We start from the raw sequence: 22,126 nt of genomic DNA on the forward strand, positions 1-22,126 counted from the left end.
ACTCACATTCCAGAGTTCTGACACATATATACCTGATCAGCTTCAATATTTTAAGTAAGTGAAAGTCGCTAAGTCGTGTCTTGACTCTTTGTGACCCCATGAATATAGCCTGCCAGGCTCCTCTGTCCATGGGATTCTCTAGGCAAGAACACTGGAGTGGGTTGCCATGCCCTCCTCCAGGGGATCTTCCCATCCCAGGGATCAAACCCAGGTCTTTAACATTGCAGGCAGATTCTTTACCATCTAAGCCACCAGGGAAGCCCAAGAATAATGGAGTGGGTAGCCTATCCCTTCTTCAGGGTATCTTCCCGACTCAGGAGTCAAACTGGGGTTTCCTGCATTGCAGTCGAACTCTTTACCAGCTGAGCTACCAGGGAACCCCTCAATATTTTGTTACTTGCAAATGCCACAGGCTATGTGAGTTTCTCAGCCCCGCTTTTGAAGCTGCACAACACTTAGGTAGGATCAGATCCCCAAAGCGGAGACGTTCTGAAGCCCCAGTTGATGGGAACACAAGCATGCACATCATCAGTGCATGTTTTAAAAATTGCTGACATTAAGCAGTGACGGACTTTCTTTTCTTGGTCTTCAAAATCACGTGGATGGTGACTGCAGCCATGAAATTAAAAGATGCTTGCTCCTTGGAAGAAAAGCAATGACAAACCTAGACAGAGTATTAAAAAAACAGAGACATTTCTTTGCCTACAAAGGTCCATATAGTCAAAGCTATGGTTTTTCCAGTAGTCACATATGGATGTGAAATCTGGACAGTAAAAAAAGACTTGAGTGCCAAAGAACTGATGCTTTTGAACTGTGGTACTGAAGAAGACTCTTGAGAGTCCCTTGGACAATAAGGAGATCAAGCCAGTCAATCCTAAAGGAAATCAGTCCTGAATATTCATTGGAAGGACTGATGCTGAAGCTGAAGCTCCATTACTTTGGCCACCTGATATGACTCATTGGAAAAGACCCTGATGCTGGGAAAGACTGAAGGCAGAAGGATAAGGTGATGACAAGGGATGAGATGGTTGGATGGTATCACCGACTCGGTGGACATGAGTCTGAGCAAACTCCTGGAAATGGTGAAGGACAGGGAGGCCTGGCGTGTCGCAATCCATGGGTCACAAAGAGCCGGACACAACAACAAAGCAGTGTTCGGTATGTGCCAGGCCTTACGCTGAGTGTTTTACCTGGACCATCACCTTCAGTCCTCATAAACCCATTTTATAGATGAGAAAACTGAGATGTGAACAGGTTAAATCCAGGTTATTCTGTGTTTGCTGCTGCTGCTGCTAAGTCGCTTCAGTAGTGTCCGACTCTGTGGGACCCCATAGACGGCAGCCCACCAGGCTCCCCCGTCCCTGTGATTCTCCAGGCAAGAACACTGGAGTGGGTTGCCATTTCCTTCTCCAATATGTGAAAGTGAAGTCACTCAGTCGTGTCTGACTAGTAGCGACCCCATGGACTGTAGCCCACCAGGCTCCTCTGTCCATGTGATTTTCTAGGCAAGAGTACTGGAGTGGCTTGCCATTGCCTTCTCCGATTCTGTGTTTAGGTTGTGTTTTATTAAAGGTATGTTCTGCTTAGGGACCTTCCATAATGCAAAACAAATCCTTACCAAGATTGGCTGGTATTTCTGTTTCACAGTTGGAGGGGCTTAGTATTTGGCAGTGGACCAAAATACCAGTTTAAAGTTACTTTAACCTGGCAGCTTCAAAGTTATGCTCTTTTTAGCAAATTTTTCAAAATGGATTCATATTTATTATAAATTTGGCAAATGAGATGATTACTGTTTAAATGTGCTAAGTTAAAATTTCTATAAAACATCACTCTCTACCTTAAGATCAAGTCATACTAGTGACTGATGCTGAAGTCATGATGTACAGTACATTTCTGTAGCAAATCTATGTTGCTGACTGTTTTTAATGAAGTGGTGAGTCTGAGTGGATGAGGGGTTGGGACAGACGTATCCCCTTCCCACCTGTGGATCTGAAATGATCCTCATTGCTGAATGGACAGTGGACGTTGCCAACACCAGTTTTCTGAAGTGACCAGCTTGATGGACATGAGTTAGAGTGAACTCCGGGAGTTGGTGATGGACAGGGAGGCCTGGCGTGCTGTGGTTCATGGGGTCGCAAAGAGTCGGACACGACTGAGCGACTGAACTGAACTGAACTGAACTGATACATGTGACTGAGCTGTGGTTGGTTTCAATTAAGAACATTCTGTTTAGCCGCTGGGATGGAAATCCTGCGCTTTCCTTTTTCAACTTTACCTTTGGGATGGATGAGATACGGCTTTTCACAAAGCCGACTTGGTAAGAACTCTTCACAGAAACCCTGTTTTCTTTTCCACCTACAGCATTTGGGGAGCGTATTTTGTTACTTGGGTTTGGCTGTTAAAGTTCTATGTCTGTGTACATTTTCAAAGCATCCTTACACATTTCCTGCCGGAATGTGGCCGCCTAGGTATGCAGAGCGCCTATCTCTGGTCTGGAGCCAGTTTGGAAGCCTGGGAGGGGTTGACCCCCTCCACTCATTTTCTTCTGTTGAAAGTTGTGGAGAGGCTTCTGGGGACGGAGTGGGGATAGGGAGCAGGTGGAGGAGTCCACAGTGGGGCCAGAGGAAGGGATGGTGAATGAATAAGAAGACATGTGGATTTATTGGCACATCCAAGGCTAGAACTATAGGCCTAAATTGTATGTGTAGTGCTGGTCACACTAACACCTTATTAAACTTTTATAAATTTCAAGTATTTATCTAGTCTGGAAGTTTTGATGAGTAAAAAGTCAGTGATAAGTGAGACTTCCTGCTGGTGGGTTTCAGTGTTAACTGCACAGCACATTTGTCACTTAATTCTGAAATACTCTGGTGATGTTCTTATTGTTCTGGAGCATTCTCCTCTGTCCAGTCTAAAGCCCTTCCCTGCTTGATGAGGTTTGGATAGCAGCTCCGTTGACCTGATCAGTTTCCGGGGTTTGTTTCTGCCCCGTGCACGATTTGGCACAGAAACGTGTGACTTGTTATTGAAGTGAGCCTTGCTTCTCAATGCATCCTTAGCCTCTGTGGTTTTGGACTGTGTCAAAACCCAACAAATATTGGGAATGTGCCCAAGCTAAGACCCATCTCGTGTGGCTCTTTTCCAGAAAACACTGATAAAACTGGCCTGTGTAGTTTCAACAGGGCCACTGAGGCTCACAATGATTTCCTTCCATTGTTTTGAAGTTGATGCTGTGGTTTCAGGAACCAAAAGAGAAGGTGAAGATTCACTCTGGCCAAAAAAATTCTGTTTCTCTCCCTTAATCAATCAGATACTTCGCTGACATTAGGAGTTTTGTTCTAAAAATAAATCCCCTGAAATGTGCCAGCTCCTTCACTCTGGGTGTGTTTTATAGATGCAGCAATTCATAAAGGAGGTACTTTTGTGAGTTTGTATCTTTTTTTTTTTTCTTCAGTTTTTAATCTAAGCTGAGTTCTGAGGCAGATAAGCACTTCCAAACGCCCCAAAGAACTCTGTTGCTGCTTGTAGGGGTGATGCCTAGATAGAGTGCTCTAGACCTTCTTGGACCATCAGAGGCCAGGTAATTTAAGCCTTTTAAAGGAAAGAAACCAAGCCTGGAATCACATAATTAGTTGCAGGGTGATTTAGGTGGCAGGCATCCAGACCACTGACCTTTTCCTTAGAGTAGAGCTGTTTAAGAACGTAAGATTATGTACCATTGATGGAGTACTTTTTCTTCTTTTCAGAGCTTCACAGTGGGGAGAGGCTGAGTTGGTAGGGAATCCAGCCTCTAATTATTTGTGGCTTAAGTGACATTCATTATTGGCTCAGTGGTGGCTCTTATAATCCTAATAGCTGCTTCCAGGGATGGGTAATTCCCTAGTTATTATAGTTGACTTCATTCATCTCTTCTTCCCTAGCTAGGCCCATCATTTCTGTCTACTACCAATCACCTTTCCCCAAGCCATCCTTTGCTTGGTGGTATCATCTGTTAAATCTCAATTGCAGTAACCTCAGAATTCCGTCTCTGAAAGATATTCAAGCTAACAGCCCAACTTTAGCTTTAAGATGGCATTGCGTTGACATTCAAAGACAGGATTTGGGGATTGCTAGCTGCATGGGGATATAGAGTTTGAGAGACGTACTAATTTAAGCCTTAAGATCATTGTTAAACGGAGCCACTATTCAGCCTTGTTTTTGTTCTCGTGTGCAGTGTGTGTGAGGCCTTTCAGGGTCATGCCTAGTTCATGTCTTCACGTCACCACTGGGAGTGACTTGGCACTCACAGCACTGAAGCAAATTCTTGAGCCACCAGTGCGTTAGTGTGGGCTCTACTTGACTGGTTATTTCACCAATGAAACAGTCTTTCCATTTGTGAAGGAAATTGTGAACTGAATTGCTGCATGTATGTTTGAAGATGTGCTTTTAAAATGACAAAATCCCTATTGATCTAGGTAGAAAATAAACTTACTCTTTAGCGGAAAGACCTGCCTGCTAATCATTCATTTACTTATCAAATTTTAAAACAAAAACAAAACAGAAAAAGGGAATTCTCTGATAGTCCAGTGGTTAGGATTCTGAGCTCTCACTGCCGAGGGTATAGGTTTAACCCCTGGTCTGGGAACTAAGATCCTACAAGCACTGTGGTGTGCATCCTCCCCTCCAAAGTAAAATTTAAACAGATACGTCCCATGTTTTAGGAACTGTTCTAGGCACTTAATACATCAGCAAACAAAAAGGAAAAATATCCCTTTTCTCATCTTATGTTATCAATATCTTCCCTGCAGTATCTCATCCCTATAAAGATATTTTAGAAACAAGGCAATGTCCTGTGAAAATAACTGGCTTTTTACACTTTGTCTAATTTTTTCTATCCCTTCCTATAAATTTTCCAGGGAACATTTAGAAGTTTGTTACTTCCTTCGTAGTAATTCCCTAATACTAATTTTTGGTAGGATTTTTAGTTTGGCTTCTTTCTCTATTTCTCCACTTGAATGATATAGGTAGTGTTTGGGCAAAAGGAAGAGAATCATTTAATTTGATAACTGTCAGTAGGAAAAAGACAAGCTTTGAAAACTGCATCAAGATGTCTGTGGGTTTTTTCTCTGAACTGGATTTGACTGTCATTTATGCTTCCCTGGTGGCTCAGATGGTAAAGTGTCTGCCTGCAATGTGGGAGACCCGGGTTCGATCCCTGGTTCAGGAAGACCCCTGGAGAAGGAAATGGCAACCTACTCCAGTACTCTTGCCTGAAAAATCCCATGGACTGAGGAGCCTGGTAGGCTACCGTCCATGGGGTCGCAAAGAGTCAGACACGACTGAGCGACTTCACTTCACTTCACGTGCTGACAAGTTGGGCCACAGTTTCCATTGACCCTTCCCTCTTCTTTCTTGTCCTGGCCATTATATTGAGCAAGCCTAACTTTTTTCTCCTTCGTGATTGGTTCCCGTGTCTTTGTAAATGCAAGTATCTTAGCCATTGATCTAAGATACAGTGGTTGATTCGGTGATTCTGGGGCATTTGCTAGTAAGGCATAATCTCTAAACCTAGTGATTCTGATCTTGAGGGTCTAGGATGGAACCCAGAACCTGCCTTTTCAAAAAGGAAGATTTAAGAGGGGCGGGACATTCTAATGACAACATGCATGCATGCTAAGTCGCCTCAGTCGTGTCCGACTCTGTGCGACCCCATAGACGGCAGCCCACCAGACTCCCCCGTCCCTGGGATTCTCCAGGCAAGAATACTGGAGTGGGTTGCCGTTTCCTTCTCCAGTACAACATAGATGCCATCTAAAATGTTCCAGAATTGTGCGGTTATTGTTGAATTGCTTTCCACTGGGCTGAGCCGTAAGATATAACTTGGTTGTTAATGTTATATGCTGAAGAGTCCAAATTTATGCACTGTACATAAACGGAAGAGGCCAGCACATACCTGTGTCCCATAGCAGCTGAGGAGGCTATGTTATTCAGCTGGTCACTGGTGGGAGATGCTTGGCTCAGCTTTGTTAACCAGCTTCCTTTGGATTTCTCTACAGGCGATGGTGGCTTGCTACCCGGGAAATGGAACAGGTTATGTTCGGCATGTGGACAACCCCAACGGGGACGGCCGCTGCATCACCTGCATCTACTATCTGAACAAGAACTGGGATGCCAAGGTGCTTGGAGTAATGCGAGCAGAGGGAGCGGTTAGAAACCACAGGGAAAGAATTCAGACGACTTAGAGGAGAGTTTTGGAGAAGGCAATGGCACGCCACTCCAGTACTCTTGCCTGGAAAATCGCATGGGCGGAGGAGCCTGGTAGGCTGCAGTCCATGGGGTCGTTAAGAGCCAGACGCGACTGAGCAACTTCACTTTCATGCATTGGAGAAGGAAATGGCAACCCACTCCAGAGTTCTTGCCTAGAGAATCACAGGGACAGGGGAGTCTGGTGGGCTGCCGTCTATGGGGTCGCACAGAGTCGGACACGACTGAAGCGACTTAGCAGCAGCAGTAGCAGCAACAGCAGAAGAGAGTTTGGACTTCATAATTCCCACTGATGAATCTTTTCTATTTCGTATTATCCTTTCTTCCTGCTATGGTTTTATTACTAAAGTTGATGAGATGAAAATAATAGATGCACAGTTAATTTGATGGAGGTGGGTGAGGAGGGCCATTATTAGGTTATAGGTGATAATTTGATGATTGATGAGGAGAAAGTACTTTATTATCTTAAAAATGGGGATCAGTGTTTTTAGTCTAATCCAGAGCTGATAGGATTCTTGATTCTCATTGTGGAATAAGATATATACTTTTCCCTGCCAGGAGCAACACTGAGAGAATTTCACAAAAATAGAACTGTAGGATGTTAAAACATCCCCAAGTGACGTTTCCCACACAGCCCTCTCTCTCTGGGTGAAATGTCTCCTTGGTGGCCTCTTGCCATGGTTTACTATGATTATGAATGCCAAAGGTTTTGTAGCTTATTTTTGTATTTTTGAACATATATATAGATAGAGATATGAAGTCTGGTGCCATGCTCACAGACATTTGTCTGGAATTTGTATGTTTTTTAAAAGTTAAGGATGATTTAGGTGTCTGAGAAGTTGGAGAACTTTTCAGGCTTATCTGGCTTTTGAACCTTCTGCATCTCCATTTCCTATTCATTAGGCCAGATACTAGCTGTCATAAAGCAAGGATATTTTATCTGGGGTCAGAAAAAGTAAACCTGGGAAACCAGTGAATTAGTGGCGAGGTTTGTGTCAGTTTCCTATTTGATAACATGACTGAAATATATTCCTTAGTTATCCTTTAAAATCTTGAAAGGTAGTGTTACAGGAAAGAGAGTCAAGTTGTCAGATCAGTGATGATAAATCACAAAGTTTGAAATCATTCAAAAAATTTTTGAGTGCCTGCTAGTGCCAGGCATCGTGCTGTAGGGAACCATCAACATGTAAGACCAGAATTCTACCTTGACAAGATTATTCTAGTAGGACAGATTGGATGTACATGTAAAAAAATGTAATTCGAGGGGAGAGTGGTATATGTCATGAGAGCTACAGATAAGGTGGTCTGAGCATTCAGAGAAAAAGCGCATTTAACTTCCAACTGATGAAATCAGACTGGAGATAGGAGAACTCAAAAGAAAACAGTAAATTCTCATTGAAGGGGAGGTTATATGTGGTCACTGTCCTCTGGAGCTGTTAATATTAGATTGAATTACATGAAATGGCTGGGGCGGGGAGGAGGTTATGGGTCAAACAGTCAGATATTGGCAAGTCTGTATAACTGACCTAGAAGAACTCCACTTTGTATCCATGGGCTTTGAGATTGGTGGGGTGAGAAGACTTTGTTCAGTATGACTTCGTTCGGTATGTCTAGTCAAGTTTAAAATACCATTTAATACAAAGGATGGCACTGAAGTTAAAATTTGGGAAGATGCTTGGAATGGCAGTTGGAAGATAGCTTTGTTTCTAGATGAGACTGAAGTATCATTGTTAATGAACTGTGTGTGAGGCTAGGAAGTAATCTACCTTCTTTGTGGCCCTCAGCGACATGGTGGGGTCCTGCGGATATTTCCAGAAGGGAAATCATTCATAGCGGATGTGGAGCCCATATTTGACAGACTGTTGTTCTTCTGGTCAGACCGCAGGAACCCACATGAAGTCCAGCCCTCCTATGCAACCAGGTAACAGCCAGGGCCACAACTGCTCTTGAGAAGCTTCTTGGACAAACCCCAGTTCCCAGAGAATTCTCAAATGTGTGTTGTTTATGGACAAGGGACCAACCATCCCCCTAAGCAGAGAGCAAACCTGTTTGAAGTCAATAAAAATTAAAGGAGAAACTGTGGCTTCTTTACCATATAAAATCTAACGTTGGTTTCAACTATTAACAAGTCGTTTTCCATTAAGTGAGAGTCTCAGATTCCAAATTTCCCAGAGCGTTTTTTTCTCTTCTCTCCTTTCTTGCTCACCACCCTCTCTTTTAAAAAAAAAAAAGCCTAATGTTGAACTATGCCTAGAGAATGTTGGCTGCCACATGTCAGAAATCCTATCTGGTTAACTCTGGATGAGTTTACAAGCTGCCTGTTGCAAGCAGAGAAAAAACCTTGAGAATAGAAAGAGGAATTTGTAACGTAACATTGTAAATCAGCTATACTCTAATAAAATTTTTAAAAAGGTTTCAAAAAAAGGAGGTTCAAAAGGGAGGGGATATATTTATCCCTATGGCTGATTCAGGTTGAGGTTTGATAGAAAACAACAAAATTCTGTAAAGCAATTATCCTTCGATTAAAAAATAAATTAATTTAAGAAAAAGGAAAGAGGAATTTGTTCCAACTTCTTTTCCTTTTCCCCCTTTTCTTAGCTTAAAATTGGATTGGGTTTGCTGTACCCAACATGTCCCAACAATTGGATTTTTCAGACTCTTTTCTTTAGATCATGCATGGGAGGATTTTTCAGAGTAACTGAACAATTGAGTATTGTTTACTATTAATACAGACATTCTTGTGTGTGCGTGCTTAGTCATTCATGTCCAACTATGTCCAGCTATGCCACCTCATGGACTGTAACCCTCCAGGATCCTCTGTCCATGGAATTTTCCAGGCAAGAGTACTAGAGTAGGTTGCCATTTCCTTCTCCAGGAGATCCTCCTGACCCAGGGATTGAACCTGCACCTCTTACATCTCCTGTACTGGCAGGCAGATTCTTTACCGCTGTGCCACCTGGGATGCCCAGGCATCTTGATATAATCTTAATTTCAGATTCTGTCTCATTTGCTCTGTTTTATGGCCAAAGCCGTAAACCATGTGGTATTGGAGCGCTGTGGGGTGCAGCTTAAATTGGGAATAACAGTTGGGGGCAGGGAGGAGTGAGGTTGGGTAGAAAAGATAATGACTAAACCTTAACAAGACTAATTAAATTAAAATCACAGGTGTTAAGTGCTTAAGGTTTATGTGTCCCCCTCCGGAAGTGACAGATCTGAGCCCCACACAGAGTTGCCTATGAAATGTCAAATTGAGATGTGCCCTAGGTAAGCAGATAGCTACTTCTCCCACCAAAGCCTGTTTGTGGCTTATTAATGGGGTACAGTAATTGGTCCTTGTCACTTGTGCAGAATTTCCTCATTCTTCCCCAGTTCCTCTATGACTAGGGTCACAGGGGAAACCTTAGCACCACGTGTTGATGGAAAGCCTTTGGAAAAATTCAAATCCTATAGAAATTCCAGCAACTTCTACTAATAAGGAAACAAAACTTTTTGGAAACTCATGCATAAAATTACTCCTGTATAGTCTATCCCATAAATGGGACATAACAGAAAGTTTGACAGTACCAATATCCCATTGCTTCTTTGCCTCAATGTCCAAAACTAAAGAAAAAAGTCAAGAATTTTAACTGCCCTGTTGTTCGATAAGTTATTCTTCAGAGCTTCACTCCTCGTCTCTGTGCTGTCCCCTCCAGCTTAGGCCCCTCAGGCTCAAGCTGAATGACTCGCTGAATGCTGAATGATTAGCTTCTAGCCCTTTCTTGTGTAGTTCATCTGGACCTGTTATATTATTTGTTCAATTGCCTTTCCCCTCCCTGCTAGAGCCTGAGCTCCTTGAGAAAGAGGCTGCTGTATTCACGGGACGGTTTGAATTCCCACCGCCCAGGATAATGGGTGGTGCATACTTGGAATTCCTTACATGTTTTATTACATTTAAATAGACTTGAAACCAGAGACGTTTATTTTAAATTAAAATTGGGATGGACTTCTGATAATAGGAAAAATTTTAAATGTTGGCTTTACAAATGTCTGTTATGTGAAATTTATAGTATTTTTTTGGGGGTCATATTTTTAAACCTCTTTTCTAATATCTGCTAATCTTTCACAGATACGCCATGACTGTTTGGTACTTTGATGCTGAAGAAAGGGCAGAAGCCAAAAAGAAATTCAGGAATTTAACTAGTATGTGTTTGATAATTTTCTGTGACTTTCGCTCAAGCCAGTCATGACTTTTATTTAAGTTTTTTATGTATAAGCTAATGTACTCTGTTCAGTCTCAGCTATCTATCTATAAACACACACACACACATATATAACTGACATCATGACAGACTTAGTTCTGAAACCCTGGCCTTAGCTCTGCTGGAAAAAACAAAAAAAAATACAAAGAACGTCCCTTGTGAATGCCCATTGACTGTGGGAGTTTGTAATAGATGGGATATGGTTAACTTTCGATCATTAATATTCACCCATCAAATATAACATTAAATTTTGCCCATGGTTTTGGCACATTACAAAGGAAATGCAATGGAACCCAACCACCGTGGTTCATTTATTATGTTGGTATGGGAATGTGACTCTCAGTATAAAAACCAGGCTCATGTAATATAAACTGAATATGACTTAATGTCTTTCCTGTCCCCTCCAACCAGTATTATAATGAGTTTCCCAAAATACATTTTATTGAACGACATGTTATGAATAGTTTGTGAGAAGGTAAATTCCTGGTTCCCAAATGTGGGAATTGTTACATACAGTATCTCTTTCTTGAAGAGTCACTGTGTTTATGGGCATATTAATCGAGAAAAATTAACCTAAGAAATCCTACAGTAAACATGTATGTAACATCATGTAATGTTACGTGACCTATTGCATGTAACATCATGTAATAGGTCATGTAACATCATGACCTATTTGAACAGTATCCCTAGCAAATACCAAAGAAAATACATTGTTCTAAGCCTCATCAGGAGGTCCTTCGTTCAGCTTTGTTCTATGAGATGGGAAGCGTTTGCTAGAGGTTTTAGGGGTGAATTTTGTGACATGAAGTTCATCAGATCTGGCTCCTTAACCTCTTTGTTTTCTTTTCTGTTCCCAACCCAGGGAAAACTGAACCTGCCCTTACTGAGGACTGACCCTGCTCTGAAATCCGCTGGCCTCATTCACTATTAGTAACAGTTTCTGAATTTGCTTTAAGAGTTGAGATCCAAAGAAGGCCTCTTCTTCAGTGACTTGGTGACAAGGACCCCCCTCCCCTCTCCCCCCACTGCTTGCATCATTCAGATCCCTGTCTCGTGTATGGTACTTTGTGTTTTCCTGCCAAGACTGCACCTACCTTCAGACACTCTCTTTGCCAGATGAACTCATTTGCTAACTCCAGAAATACCTGCAGACAACCTAGTTGGCCAGCGGTTTAATTGTTAGATTTGGCAATCCTGGCTATCAAAGCAAGAACCTGAAAGCACGGGCGAGGGACTGAATGTTACTTGCACTTTATGTATACTTTCTAATTTGAAAGGAGGTTTGCAAAGAAATAAAACGGTGACAGGTGCCATGGAGAAGCATCACTGAAGCCTTAACACAGGAAACAAATGTGTGTCATCTGAACAATTTCCAGATGTTCCTAATCCTGGGCTATTGGGGTTTCTGGAGACTTATCACAACCTATTGACATTATTACCTCTAGAACAGGCTGCTGTTATAGTAATCAATTTCTAAGTATCCTGTGGGTGGACACTCCCTTTTCCTGGTCCTGTAACCTGGACTTGCTGCCTCTGCCCCATCTTGCTGAAATACATCTTTCTCATCAAAGATGACACTGTTTATTTTCTATTTTCACTTCTTACATAGAGAACCTAATTCATTAATGATTTTGATTGCTTTGTTGAAATGAAATTTGAATTTAAATCAAAGGGGGGAAAAAATCTTCCTGGTAGTTCAGAGCCAACAACCTCTGATAACGGTGTCAAAAAACCTGGGCCTGCTGATATACAATAAACGTGTGAATTTTAAACAATTTGAGATTGGAGATGGAGTTGGAAATGTAGGCATTCCTGTTTTTCAGTTTTCCTTTTTAGTGAGCTCACTCTTCTCTAATGAAACAAGAAAATCACAAAAACTAGGCTGTATTCTAAAAAAGGTAATGGAAAATAAAACAAAAAATCCTGGAAAGCTACTTGAGTTCTTCCACATTTTCTGACCCTGGTAGCCTCTTCGACACTTGACCCTCCAGATCTACTGTGGTTGGCAGTGTGGCCAGAATCATGGAATTTGCTAGAATTGTGGGAAATTCTCCAGCAGTAAACACAGATTCCAATACCTCACAAATTCTTTATGGAGTTCCTCTTTTATGAAAGTTACTCTGCTTAGTTTTCAAATCCACTTTCATATTTTTAAAACCCCTGTAATTTCTTGCTTGAAAATCCCATGAACATTAAGGGGCCAGAAATATTTTCTTTTTTCACTGACAGGCACATAGACTTTCCAAGAAAGAAGCATATTTTTGTGTGTGTCCGGTTTGGGAAATTTTCCAAATAAGACTTGTCTTCATTCTCACAATTGCTCTAATTGTTTTCCCCCCTGTAGTGCTCATTACCTTCTAACTTACTATGTAAATTATTTATTATGTCATTGTCTGGTATCCTTCCTCTAGAGTGTAAGCACAATGAAGACAGGGATTTTGTATTTTTTAATCAATGGAATGTATTCCTAGCACATAAAATAGTGCTTGGCATATAGTAAGGGCTCAGTAAATACTTGTTGAATAAACTCATTCTCCTTCCTTAGCGTTTTAATGGTTTGATTCATTTCCTCCATCTTGGGCAGGAAGGGCTCACCAGCATTTTTGTGCACACACACCTTTCTCTTGTTATTGACATGTAAATTTAGGCTAAAGGTTGTAGAAAGCTTTGGTTCATAGTGTCCTTTCTTATCTGTTTACCTGTTTGAAGAGGTCATTGACCACAGTGAATCTGAAGATGGAGGAGGATTCTGCCCTTCTGTGTCCAGGGACCATGGGAGTAACATAAGAATAGCTTTAGACAGGACAGACTACATTCCTCCTTCAGAACAGTTGAAAAACTTCAGCAAGAGAGAAAGAAACAAAGTTGTTTATTAGGAATTTTATGTTCCCTATAATGGTAGGTAAGTTTTCTTCCATGATTATTAATGTCATGAGAATGATAATGATGATATTCTGAAGGAATATCATATCATTCCAATACTATGTCTTATATCTTTCATTTTAGTTAATATTTTTACTTGCGAAAAGATCAGACCTTGTAGGCCTTGCTTATTCCTTCCAGACAAAGGTCCTATAACTTAATAATCTATATATCGAATCAGTTTTTAGTGCACTGATTTTTTTCTTGGCTGAATTGGAGTCCTGGAAAATACAACTAGTAGTGACTGCTTTTTGCTTCCCTCTTTGACAGCTCACTTAAAGGAGGACTTAGCCCTGATGAAGAAACATTATTTAGCAAATAATCGGATCAATTTCTTTATATTCCTGGCAATGACATGTTACGTCACCTACATAGTGCAGAGTCCTTGGCAGGAGATTAAATTTTGAACCAAAGATCCAATTTCATAGAAATAAAAGGTCTTACCTAAGTGCATTAAATAGATTTTCAGTAAAGTAGTTAATACCCATTAGTTGCTGGGCTGTCTGAATTGTGAATTATCTACTCAGATATGATTTTGTTTTTCTTCTTTACATAACTCAGGATTTTTAGAGGCTGGGTCATCCTAATTTCTTTCGGTCCCACGGTCTTGAAATTTCCTGTGATTTAGGAAGCAGTGATGGGAAGTGCCATGCTGAGTCAGCAGTTTGTATAAAATAGGGGTTGGGACATGACAGGTACTTTTATATTTGATCAACTATGAGGACAAGACCAAGGAATGTTCTGGTAAAGTTATTTTAAATAAAAATAATATAAAATTGACTTAGCTTCAGTCTTGAATCTTTTGAATGGCATGAAAAGAGTACTGGTTAGTGAGGTGGAAAAGGAAGTGGCAGCCCACTCCAGTGTTCTTGCCTGGAGAATCCCAGGGTCGGGGGAGCCCAGAGGGCTGCCATCTATGGGGTCACATGGAGTCGGAAACGACTGAAGCGACTTAGCAGCAGCAGCGGCAACAGCAGTGAGGTGGTTGGAAACTATTGTCAGAACAGTGGAAATAGCTCTTTTCAAGATGAAGCTGGTTATAGTTGAATTCTTGAATGATATATGCTGCTGCTGCTAAGTCGCTTCAGTCGTGTCTGACTCTGTGCGACCCCATAGATAGCAGCCCACCAGGCTCCCCCTTCCCTGGGATTCTCCAGGCAAGAACACTGGAGTGGGTTGCCATTTCCTTCTCCAATGCGTGAAAGTATAGTCGCTCAGTCGTGTCTGACTCTTCGCGACCCCATAGACTGCAACCTACCAGGCTCCTCCGCCCATGGGATTTTCCAGGCAAGAGTACTGGAGTGGATATATGCTAGTGTATATTTAAGACCCAATCTGCTTTCAGATCAGTCTGTTCCTGTCCAAAAGTGATTTTTAATATATTGCTATCTCTGTGTTGATAGGTTAGGTCCTTTGAGATCCTGGGCCTACTATGGCTTGTCTTTCTTACATTTGCAAGGCCAACATCAAAGAGGTCCAAGTCATGATGTAGTGCAGCTGGTAAGATGACTCTACATATGCCCATAGCTCTGTTCCAGGACTGTGCTCCGTGCACTCATACGCTTATTCTCTGCAGCCTCTGTCAACTCTTCCTCTTTTCAGATGAGTAAACAGTCTCAGAGCAGTTGGGTGGTTTGTCAGGGGCTGCAGTCCAGTGGTTGCAAAGAGTAGGACACAACTGAGCGACTAACACATGATACAACATGATACGGGGTGAAGGAGCACTGCACTCAAAGCTTCCAGCTCCTCAGGATTTGCTGTCTTTGGTGTCTCCTTCCTGCAGAGGACATGCCAGACAGGGAATGAGTGGAGTAGGGAGAGAGGAAGCTTTAAATATTTGCTGCTTGATAGCTTCGCATGAGGCTCAGGTTATCAACAAGGTTCTTGTGCCCAGCATCCTAAAGGAATGTCAGTTATCCAGAAGAAACCACGTGAGCAGAAAACATCAACGGCATAGATGAATTCTCCCTTGTCTTTGCAATGGGATCATCGCTGCATGCCTCCCAGGATCATGGAGGAAGTTGGGAATATGGGCAACATTGGTCTCTCGGGCTAACCCTGGGTATGAGCTGTGTGGGGCATACCACAGGGCAGAGTTAAGCAGTGTGGACCATCTGGAAGAGAAAACAGACTGGGACTTCGCGGGTACAATTTGGAAGCCTCCCAGCAGGTCACAGTGCATGCAGTGCCTGGGGACATTTGGACAGTGTCCAAGCTGCTGTCCTCATGTCCCTAGGTTGATGCTCTCTGAGGGGAGGAAAGGAAACCTTTTTTCTTTTTCTGTTACACCTAACTTTCCAGTTTAGGCTTAAGACTGAGATGTCAGCATGGTTCCATCACTGACAGTTCTCTATCTGATGCATGGAAATCAAGAGAGGAAGCTAGGCTAGGCTCGGTCATCGTAGGGAGTTCTCAAATCCCCTCTAAGTGACATTGAGTGGAAATTCAGAAACATTTTTAATTCTCCGAAGCTCTTGGATTGTCTCTTATCTAATCTTTTTGAGGTGCTTGTAGAAGGATGTCATTTTCATTTCTTTAAAACACAGCTCTGTTGCCTATTTAAATACCCTGAAAGACTATGAGTTGAAAAAAGCACCAGATTTCTTTCTTGAATGCTGTTTGTTTGACCTTTGGTAAACTCAGTATTGTACTTAGAAAAGCTTTCCTTGAAGTAGTTGCTGCTTGTGCTCCTGAGTGCTGAGATTTTTCAGAAATTTTATAAAGACCATTTTGTGATTCTTTTTTTAAAGTTAGAGGAACATCTCAGATAGGGAATGGCTATTGTGCTTTTATTGTCACAGTTTTGCACAGAGATTTTAAGAGCAGCTGTGGAACGAAATTCATTATTTGCACTAGGTTATTAAACATTAATTTCACAGGTAGTCTTTGTTTTGTGCCTATTTCTTGAGGGAAAATGGCACATCCCTTATGGTGAATGCCTGGCGGACGTAGAGTTAGAAGATTCGGGACTTCATGAATCATTTGTAATGGGACTTCAGTGGGTATGTGGTAGGCTGGTTTTGAAAAGAGCTGTGGAGCAGCCCAATTTCATGGCAATCTCGGAAAAGCTGTTGAAGATGGGGAGTGGGGTGGGGGATGAAGGGTTGGGGATGGCATGGGGGGGGTGTTCCTAGCAGCCAAGGCCTGGCTGCTTGCTGCCAGCTTCCTTCATCCTCACCCAGTTGAAGCATTTACTACCTGCATTTTGAAAAATTCACTTGAGGACAGGGTTCAGTTCAGTCGCTCAGTCGTGTCCGACTCTCCGCGACCCCATGAATCACAGCACGCCAGGCCTCCCTGTCCATCACCAACTCCCGGAGTTCACTCAAACTCATGTCCATTGAGTCAGTGATGCCATCCAGCCATCTCTTTCTCGGTCGTCCCCTTCTCCTCCTGCCCCCAACCTTTCCCAGCATCAGAGTCTTTTCTAGTGAGTCAACTCGTCGCATGAGATGGCCAAAGTATTGCAGTTTCAGCTTTAGCATCAGTCCTTCCAGTGAACACCCAGGATTGATCTCCTTTAGAATGGACTGATTGGATATCCTTGCAGTACAAGGGACTCTCAAGAGTCTTCTCCAACACCACAGTTCAAAAGCATCAATTCTTCGGCAATCAGCTTTCTTCACAGTCCAACTCTCACATCCATACATGACCACGGGAAAAACCATAGCCTTGACTAGACGGACCTTTGTTGGCAAAGTAATGTCTCTGCTTTTTAATATACTATCAAGGTTGGTCATAACTTTCCTTCCAAGGAGTAAGCGTCTTTTAATTTCATGGCTGCAATCAGCATCTGCAGTGATTTTGGAGCCCAAAAAAATAAAGTCTGACACTGTTTCCACTGTTTTTCCATCTATTTCCCATGAAGTGATGGGACCAGATGCCATGATCTTTGTTTTCTGAATGTTGAGCTTCAAGCCAACCTTTTCACTCTCCTCTTTCACTTTCATCAAGAGGCTTTTTAGTTCCTCTAGGACAGGGTTACCTGCCATAAAAATGCTGAAAAGTAGAAATTGCCCTAGAGTGTTTTCCAAACACCGATATTTTTCCGAAAAGGTAACAAATGCCTGTGGGGCGGGGGCATGGATGGGGAAAGGAAGCAACCAGTTTTTAAAAAGTACAGAGGGAAAAAAGTCTCTCTCCACCAGAATCAGCCCCTTGGCCAGTTTCTTCTTTATCCCTGGGGGGTGACCGCCTGTCCTGAAAGGTCAGCACCTCCTGGAAAGTCCTCCTCCTGCAGGACTGGCACGTTTGCTGGGTCATTTCCTCCTATTTTTATGCTTATTCATCCTGTGGCCTGTGTTCTCCTTAACATGCAGTTTTTTTCTCCATCCTCCTGGGGGAAGAGATAACATTCTCAGGACCTAATTCTCATCTGATAAGTTTTATTTTTAACCAACTTCTACATCCTTTCTTCTTATTATTTTCATGGGCCCCCTGCACTTCTCAGCCTTTTCTGGCTTTCTCAGAAGGGGACAGCAGAACATCAGGATACCGTGTAGGGCCCCAGGGTTTCTCCCATCCCATCCTAGAGCTGCCACTTGGGGTGCTGGGCACCTGGCTCATTTTCTAATAGCAGGGAGACTTCCCTCTGCACCAGGTCCTGTTCTCACTCTTACCTCCTTCTGGGCTGTCTGTAGATTTCCTTCTGTCAGTAAATTAATATGATCTTGAGGAAGGAAACACGCTTTAGAAAACTAGACAGCTGTGACTTGCAGTGATTAACGTGGACTGAGTCGCCAATCAGCGGTGGCCTTGTAGCCACTTAAGACTCCCACAGTGTGACAAAGTCATGACTTGACAGGATGATTCTTGGATTGAGATGAATGAAAGCAGCCAGGATCCACCCAACCAAAGAGAAAGGTTTTATTTGGCTTGGTTTGTTTTTCTGTCCTGAGCCCTCTGGCCCAGGCTTTCCCAGACAAGTATGTTAGTGGCAACTGTGACCTTAGCTACGTAAGCATATATACATTCTTTTTCTTCTTTTTGACTTTTGACCCGACCCCTCCCCAGATATGACTAAATATGGTTATGGCTAAAAGTTTTCCAACTAACACTAGGGGGAAGTGGAAGTTTTGAACCTGGGGAGGGCAATGGAGTTTGTGTTCCCCAGAGAGGGTTGTGCATGGGAATGCTGTCCCAGACTTGAACTTCATGGCCTCCAACTGCAGTTTGTTCTCCATGGACCGGTTGTCTCTCAAGCATCTCTTGGCTCTGCCGTGCATTGCCTTTCTTATAACCCTGTAATAGGCACTTAGAAACAAAGCTAAAAAAAAAAAAAGGTCTGTGATGAAGCTTCACAGGATAGAAGACTGTTATCAGAGGATTTAAGAAACAACGAATAAAGTACAACCACTTAATCATGGAGTACCAACCAGGGTCCCAGGAGGAAATGGATGACACTTACAAATTAGGATAATTGTAGGAGAGTTAAATAAAAAGACTTTTCACTAAGGTGGGGAGCAAGTAGGGAAACCTTAAGAGAATGCAGTACCCAACCTTCCAAAGCAGGTGGTTCCACTCCAGACTCCAAGACTTATAGGCAGGAAAGGGGAGGAAACAGTAACCAGAAGAGAGTGGCTTCTGACAGGAGCTAGGACCTTCACTGAAGGAACCCAGCCAGCCCATGGGGCCTTGCAAGAAGGGAGCTGGGTAGTTAACACCCCACCTCTGGCTTTTCCCTCATCAGAGTTGCTGAAACGCACCCTGGGCTACGCACATCTATAAGTCACCAGTCAACTGCCCACTGATAGAAGGCTACAGATCTGGTCAGGCTTCTGTGGCTCAAAAGAGGGGCATAACCTAGAGAGTGTGGAGGGGTAAAACAAAGAGATCAACCTTAAAGCATCCAGAGTTCTCCATGGTACAGCCCCATCTCCCCCTTGTAGCCTAGCTCTCATTACAGCAGGACTTTTCTGTTTGTCAAACAAGTCAAGTCTGCCTCTGCCTCAGGGCCTTTGCACTTGTTCCTTCTGCCTAGAGTGGTCTGCTCCCACCAATCTGCATGGATAATGATGCGTCATTTAATTCCTGGCTCCCTAAAGAGGATCTCCACTCCTAGTGTTCCCCCTTCTCACCTTCCAGTCATGCTATTTCAGTCTAGTTTTATTTTTACATTGAAGAGAGTAATGGAACAGTTTTAACTTAGAATGTCAATATTTGCTGGAAGTTTTATTCTTTGCAATGATTTAAGCTTAAGATGAAAACCAGATATCAATTTTCAAATAGGCAGAGGGTACTTATTTTTATGCGAGTTGCCTGAAGGTGTGGAAAAATGTTTGGACATCACAGAGAGCCTGAATGCTGAAGGAGCGGTTCTCTTCCTCTACTGGAGGCTGTGTGCCTGTGCTTTTTACCACAGCTACCACACTGTGTGTGTGAGTCGCTGTGTTGAATTTGACTCTTTGTGACCCCATGGACTGTAGCTTGCCAGGCTCCTCTGTCCACGGAATTCTCCAGGCAAGAATACTGGAGTGGATTGCCATTCCCTTCTCCGGGGGAATCTTCCTGGCCCAGGGCTTGAATTCCAGTCTCCTGCATTACAAGCAGACTCTACCGTCTGAGCCAGCAGGGAGAGAATGTGAGTTAGCACGAGTCAGGAGGTAGCCACCAGCACCATATTTCTTTATTTACAGGAACCTACAAAATCTCCCCCAAGAGCTTCAGAGAGAGATTTTCTTCCTTCTCCGCTGGCTACATCCTGACTCATGCTAACTCAAGTCAATGCAGAGCAACCCAAATTTGAAGAGACTACTTTAGCTCCACCTACGGACTTGGTTTACGTGCCAGACCAGGGGCGATTCCCTTGTCCTTCTGAAGGGCCACACCCCACTCTTCTCGGGCCCCATCGAGCAGGGAGTGAGGCTTGCAGAGCCAAGTCTGGATGGGAGCAATTTGAAAACTATGCCACCCTGATAATTTATAGTGAGCTTTTAAGGCATCATTTCATTTAGGGAAGGGCTTGAAGCCATTCTCCATGGCCTTCCTCCAACTGCCACAACTCCCCTGACTTAAGCTGGTAACCAGCCCATGCCTGCTGGCGTCTGATGGGGCAGACCTCCCTTCTGATGAGTGGGGCCTCAGCCACATAACTGTCAAGAATTTTCAGGACCACCCGTGCTTTTGATCTGTCAGTTTTGGTCTGGAGGCAGGGATTTTGTTCCAAGGTCTGCTGCTGATCAAGGGCCCCCATGCTCACCCTCCAGGTAATGCCCTGGTGGGGTCTGAGTTCCAGAGGAAATGTCATGGGCATCCAAGAGCAGGCCATGAATGGTGCAGGCTCCCCAGAGTAGCATAGAAGCCATGAAAGCAGCCTGGAGTGAGGAAACTCTCTTCTGCTGTCTCAGCTAAAAACTCCTTGACGCCCTAGCTATACCACTTTCCTGCTATATGACTTCCCACCTATGGAACCTTCCAGCTGCTTTCAGTTTTCCGGTTCCCAAGGAGGGAATATGATTTGCAAAGCTCATCTTGTGGGGCCAGACCAGCAATCTGGATTGATTGCTCTGGGGGCAGGTATTCACTAGAGTTGTTGATGGTTGGGGGAGCCAGGGTAGAATCCTTCAGTTCCTACAGGCTGCTTCCAGCTGTTCTTCTCAGAAGGGCATGTGGTCAGGGCAGGCCCCTCCAGGTCACATAGCAGTCATATGGGCTCTTTCAGGTTCTGTGAAAGACAAGTGAAGTAATTCCAGTTGACACTAAAAGGTGAAAGCTCCGTGCCTTAAAAAATATACCAAAATCGTGGTAGGCTGTTGACTGGTCTCTTCCATGTGCCCCGACTTGTGAATCATATTCAACGGGCTCTGAGAGCAGGGGCTGGAAGAACTAGGATCAGTCAGGGGGAAACCACAGGGGAAGGTGGGGAGGCCAGGCTCCAGGAGCTTAGAGGAGGCGTGTAGAAGCAGTGTCCTGCTGAGTGGGCAGCTGAAGGCACTTCTCATTTTACCACGTTCCCGGAGGTGGGCCAAGTCCCTAGCTCACTTGACTCGTTGGTAAGAGGGAAGCAGTGGATGAGTAAGGGCTGACCCTGTCCTAGCACATACAGCTGGACCAATCAGATCATGTCCCTAAACTCACAAAGGAGCCTGGTCTTGGGGGTGACCTAGACAAAGGAAAGTCATACTATTAAGAAGTTTCATCCTCAAGGAGAAGAGCCACAGCACGACCATTTCTTTTCCTATTAGATTCTGCTTCTTAAACAAACCCCTTCACCTTTACCGTGGGTCCCAGCCACGTGTTTCTCCTGCTCCCATTCATTAGCTTGCACTGCCAGGAGGGCCTCATCAACAGGTCTTTGGAGGCTGCGTTAACCACGCCCACCATCTCTAGAAGGAGTGGCCTTAAGAACCCCTAACCACCTGTAAGCCCTGAGGCCTTCACAGCTGTTGCTCCTTTTCTGAACAAACAGCTGAACTCGGGCTTGGAGGCGTCCTGAAAGGTCAGCGGATCCTCTCTGAGAAGCTCGGATTTCTCCCCACTCCTCACCACTTCTGCCTTTCTTTCCCCCTGCAAAACCACCGTCACCACAATTGAGCCAGACTCAGCAGTGTCTGCTACCCACAGGGTAAGGAAGTGTGGTCGTCTAATTGCCCGAGGTCAGCACCCATTTCTGGTCCTTGCTGTTGTGTTTCCATTCTTGGAAACACACTGCTCTGAGAACAGAGGAGAGTCTAGCTCGGAAGGTGAGCCTCTTGGTTTTGACATTCTTGGGGAAATGGGGCTGC

At 43.6% G+C, this 22,126-nt stretch overlaps 1 protein-coding gene across 1 annotated transcript in view; it reads left to right on the forward strand.

Annotated features, from left to right (window-relative positions):
* The window catches only part of EGLN3 (egl-9 family hypoxia inducible factor 3), a 31,731-nt gene extending 18,706 nt beyond the window's left edge, over positions 1 to 13,025 (forward strand). Inside the window, exons 2-5 of the mRNA XM_055418229.2 lie at positions 6,036 to 6,155; positions 8,028 to 8,164; positions 10,349 to 10,422; positions 11,344 to 13,025. Coding sequence (XP_055274204.1) covers positions 6,036 to 6,155; positions 8,028 to 8,164; positions 10,349 to 10,422; positions 11,344 to 11,375 — 363 coding nt within the window. The 3' untranslated portion in view covers positions 11,376 to 13,025. The remainder of the gene's footprint in view (positions 1 to 6,035; positions 6,156 to 8,027; positions 8,165 to 10,348; positions 10,423 to 11,343) is intronic.
* Positions 13,026 to 22,126: the final 9,101 nt, after the last annotated feature.

The sequence above is a fragment of the Moschus berezovskii genome, chromosome 21 (assembly GCF_049115385.1).
Source record: "Moschus berezovskii isolate FMDL1 chromosome 21, NW_MosBer_1.0, whole genome shotgun sequence".
NCBI classification, from domain to species: domain Eukaryota; kingdom Metazoa; phylum Chordata; class Mammalia; order Artiodactyla; family Moschidae; genus Moschus; species Moschus berezovskii.